At 42.0% G+C, this 4,911-nt stretch overlaps 1 protein-coding gene across 1 annotated transcript; it reads right to left on the bottom strand.

The window, feature by feature from the left end:
• Positions 1-2,542: 2,542 nt before the first annotated feature.
• On the bottom strand, positions 2,543-3,138 carry LOC123852861 (protein S100-A10-like). Its single transcript, XM_045887217.3, has one exon. The coding sequence runs from the start codon at positions 3,079-3,081 to the stop codon at positions 2,791-2,793; it is 291 nt and encodes a 96-aa protein (XP_045743173.1). The 5' UTR covers positions 3,082-3,138; the 3' UTR covers positions 2,543-2,790.
• Between the last annotated feature and the right edge of the window lie 1,773 nt (positions 3,139-4,911).

Below are 4,911 nucleotides of genomic sequence, written 5' to 3'. Positions count from 1 at the left end.
AAAATCTTCCTAGGTGTCAGAAAGCCTGGAGTGTTCCAACTTAGAGAGGTCCTGGTTTCATCTCTCTCTCTTTTTTTTTTAAAGATTTTATTTATTTATTTGACAGAGAAAGAGACAGTGAGAGAGGGAACACAAGCAGGGGGAGTGGGAGAGGGAGAAGCAGACTCCCCGCCGAGCAGGGAGCCCAATGTGGGGCTCAATCCCAGGACCCTGGGATCATGACCTGAGCCGAAGACAGACGCTTAATGACTGAGCCACCCAGGCGCCCCTTCATTTCTTTTTATATATAAATTCCTAGGAGCTAACCTAGGCGGCCATCTCAGAATGTTTGGCTTTGGGGGAGATAAGAGAAGTTTTATGATCCTTTCAGATCAGAGCTTTAGCTACATCATTAGAAAAATAAATGGCTACAGAACACGAAAATGCATCCAGGGGAAGTGAAAGCCAATATTCTCGATCTTTGTATCTTTTACATTTCTGTGTTTCAGGAGACTACAGCTTTTTGCAGGAGCACTGAACAATCCAGGGAAGTTTTATTTACCCACAATGATATAACAGTGGTTTCCTGACACACAGAATGTCAATAAAAACACTTGCTAGTCTGGGGATAAAAGTGGAAGTTGGGAAGCCATACATATTTTAAAATGGCAAGACTAGGATATATATGGTGCCCAAGTTAATCAATTTTTATTGCTTTTAGATACATGTACAAGTGACATGATCACAATGACTTAAGTAAATAGGGGTTATTTTTTCCCCCTAACAAGAATTTTGAAGATAAGTAGTTCATCAGCAAGTCCAGACTCCTCCCGGCATCCTATTGCAGTGTTAGCTTATGGCTTGCCAGTTACAAGAGGCTACTCTACCTACTATCATCATGTATGCATTTCAATAAGCAAGAAGGAGAAAAGTCAAAGGCAAAGGTTCATGTCAGCTTTTAATTTTTTTTAAGTCCTGGAAACAAAAGCTTCTGAGAAGCCTATCCAATTATTTCCATTTATATCTTTTTTTTTCCATTTATATCTTATTGCCCATCCCTAGTGAAAGGAAATCTGAGAAGGTGAATATTGATACTAATCACACTGGTACCCTGAACAAACTGGGTTTCTTTCAGCAGGAAAGACCAGAGGAAGAGCTATCAGAACAGCAATCAGCAATGTCCCCCATCCTCTAGGCCCCAGTCTAAGGAAGAAATGTAAGACTACAAACATCCCAGGTGACTTGGAAGTAGGCTGGACATGGAGAAGGTTTCTGTCCCACTTGCCGTCTGAATCTGTGAAAGGAGATTTCCTCTCAGTGTGTTAGCATTGTCACAGGGTGGATGGAGTGGGGTAGGAAGGCGGGAATGGCATGTTTAAGCAGGGAGAAGACCTAAGCACAATATGGTGGTCATCCAGAAGTCCATGCCTCCCTTACATGGTACTGAGAAGGGCCATAAGGGCCAGAGGAATGAAAGAGGCCCCAGTTGGGGTGAGGAGATATAGAAGACATGGACTCAGTCACCAGAGGCTCTGGCGGGGACAACAAACATCAGCATCATATTTCTGTCCAAGTTCCCCAAGCTCCCCATATTTTTGCCCAAGCAGGTGTGACCAGATACACCAGCAGCAGATATAGTGCTTCAGAGGCCGATCCCTAAAGAGCCAAAGGAAGCTTCTGAAGAGCCAAGGCAGGTCTGTAAACCAGACATGCTACCCTGACATAATAGTACATATTGAGGAATGGAAAGAAAGGCTACAAACTGAATTGTGTGACTCTAAATCCTGAACTGAATATAATTAGCTGAGAGACTAAATTTTAAACTGAATGTGACTAAATTACCTTTAATCTGCAAAATCAAGCTCATCTTTCCCAATATCTGAAGAAATGGTGAGTAGAGATAGGGTCCTGAGTTAGTTGAATTAAATTAGGGAGATATAAAAAAAACTACATTTTTGCACACTTCAGTAGTATATAAATTTAGAATCTACGGTCACAGGTAGAGTTATGATTATGGTGTAAAAGTTATTAAAAGTTAGAAATAAGTGACCATTTCTGATATCTAAGCAAAGTGTAATGATTAAGCTAATTCCTTTATTCAGGGCACAAACAATGACTGGGCTTCCCATGAAGAGATTCAGTGCTTCATGCTGGTGGCCTGATTTGAACTACTACAGTGGAGCTACAGACTATCTCTGGGGCTTTCTGAGCATGAGAGAGGGGGTTCCACACAGGTGAGTGAAGCAAGACAGCTTCTGCATGTTCAGGTTCTGAGTAGGGAGACTCTTGTGGAGTATGCATTAGAATGAGGAATTCTCAGCAGTTTGAGGTAAGTTTGGGGGCTAGACCACCTGAAAAGAAGAAACAGAATGTTCCTCAGAACTTGCCTGTCACTGGAGAATTTGTAAGAAATTCTCAGGAGGAAATGATTAAGAGAGGGAGCTGGTAAGTTAATAACAGTAGTAATAATAATTATGAATACTTACAACAGCTATTATTGGCTATGAATTTCTACTCCGTGGGAAACATGAAAAATAGTTTATATCTTCAATTCTTACAACAATTCTTTTTTTGAGGAACTAAAAAAGGTATTTGTTTATTGAGGGTAAGAGGGTACAAGCAATATAAAAATCAAAAGCTTATCTGACTTTCTCTACTTCTCAAATGGGGGTTGGATTTTATTTGTACATTTTCTGAGGGTCCCGATCTGCTCACGGAATCGTTTACACAGGGTGAAGCTGTGGGACAAATTCCTAAAGAGACCCTTCGGGAGAACTCTCATTGGGCAGGCGGGAGTGTTGCTCATGTTGCCTACTTCTTTGCCTTCTGCTTCATGTGTATTACGAAATAGTCATTGCATGCGATGGTGAGCCCAGCAATTAGCGAGAAGTTCTGGAAGCCCACTCTGCCGTCTCGGCACTGGTCCAGGTCCTTCATTATTTTGTCCACAGCCAGAGGGTCTTTTTGATTTTCCAAAAATCCAGGGAACTCCTTTTCCATGAGTACTCTCAGGTCCTCCTTTGTTAAGTAGCCTTTATCCCCAGCAAACTTGTGAAACGTGAACATCATGGTTTCCATGGCATGTTCCATTTGAGACGGCATTTTGGTGAGGTCTGTTGAAACCTTGACCTGAGGCGTGGCAGGGACGATTGGCTGGCTGGGACCTCTCACAACAATTCTTGCAGGGTAGGTATTTTTATCCCCAATTTTGCATAGAAGGAAACAGACTCAGGGAGATTGAGGCATTTTCCTAGGGCCACACAGTCAGTAACAGGCAGGGTTTAAATCCAGGTCAGTGAGTCTGATACCCAAGCAGGGTTCTTTTCACTGTGCTGTGTCTACTGCACATAACCAGGGAAACAGTCATTTTTAGCCATTTACCTAAACCCTCTCACTCTGGAAATGGGAAGAGGTTCTTAGACAGAAGCGGTGGGGTTTTACCCCATGTCCCTAGATATCCCACCTCCCATTCCTGCCAAAAAGGCTGTGGCTGAAGGTCCCCCATACTTACATGAGTTCCTAACCAACAAAATCTGGGTATATAAGTAGGAGGAACAGGATCTTCTTCAACAGACAGTTTTGTGGTAACAACAAAAGACTCTTGATTCCTAAAAGATGTTCTGTCTTCCTAGTGTAAACACAGTGAACTTTCTGGGATTCATAACCAACTACATATGCATTTGGGATTTTTCCATTACATTCTTTGAGCTACTCCCTCTTAACCTCATAACAAGTGATGTCAACCCTGGAGGGCCACCAGGGAGCACAGGGATTTCATGTGTTTTAAATCTGTAATCTAGATTACAATGGTGTAACTAAGTCACATTACAGTATTGGCAAATATTCAACTCATTGTTTTCTTTGGATCACTGGAGTGCAGCACTAAAATAATCCAAATTTCAATTTTTGGTTTATTTCCCAGAATAGAATTCATTATGTCCAGAGCTTTATGGGTCCCTTTAGGAAGACAAGGGCAGATCTCATTCTACTCAACACAAAGGAAAACAACAATTAAAAACAACCTGTGGCTTGCATCTCCTATATCTAACTTCCTCCTTTGATCCAAATTTCTAAGGGTTCCCTGGGGTGAAAAGATAGGGGAGCTTGGACAGAAAGGAGAGAATGACAGTGCAGTTTATGTCACTAGCCTACCCAGTGCAAATCTTGAGAAGACTTTGTGCTTTTCAAATACAAAAAAAAAAAAAAAGAAAAAATGTGGTATTTATTGACATGTTTCATTAATTAAATTTAAAACTTTGCTGCTGGAGGCTCTTAATTGAAGTTCTTTATAACTTAGCCCACACTTAGATGTCCGATGATATGGATTTAAAATGGAATAATGTCATATCTTGTGTTGCTCACCAGATCCTCAAAAGTGATCCTGCAATGGTGCACCTGGGTGGCTCAGTCGTTAACTGTCTGCCTTCGGCTCAGGTCATGGTCCCAGGGTTCTGGGATCGAGCCCCACATCGGGCTCCCTGCTCAGCAGGAAGCCTGCTTCTCCCTCTCCCACTTCCCCTGCTTGTGTTCCCTCTCTCTGTGTGTCTCTCTCTGTCAAATAAATAAATAAAATTTTTTAAAAAAGTGATCCTGCAAGAAGAAGGGAATAAGCCCAAAATGGCAGGATCAAGGCTGGGCATGATTTCACAGTAGGACAAATCACAATGTTTTAGGGGGCAAGCACACCTGGCCTTGGTCTTAATTGGATCTGACAGATGAAGTTTGCCAGAAAGAATTTCTGGAGTAGATTAAGGCAAATTATGCTTGCTGGGCCAAGACTCTAGCCCAGTGTTGGAGTAGAGCACAGGGTGGCTATAGGAAACAGATTCTAGTCCCCTAGAGAAGGGAATGAAAAGAGCTAGGTGGGGCTTAGGCTAGGGTTCTAGTATAGCAGGACAGAATACATTCAGAAACTAAAGCAAAAGCCAAGTT

This window comes from Mirounga angustirostris, unplaced genomic scaffold (genome assembly GCF_029215605.1).
Source record: "Mirounga angustirostris isolate CCGP_5_RB_7025 unplaced genomic scaffold, mMirAng1.0.hap1 SCAF_7, whole genome shotgun sequence".
NCBI classification, from domain to species: domain Eukaryota; kingdom Metazoa; phylum Chordata; class Mammalia; order Carnivora; family Phocidae; genus Mirounga; species Mirounga angustirostris.
The sequence above is the reverse complement of the archived record's forward strand: the minus strand, read 5'-3'. Positions and strand labels throughout refer to the sequence as shown.

Bases quoted from the DNA above. Each gene is read 5' to 3' on its own strand.
- LOC123852861 (XM_045887217.3), bottom strand. From the start codon at position 3,081: ATGCCGTCTCAAATGGAACATGCCATGGAAACCATGATGTTCACGTTT.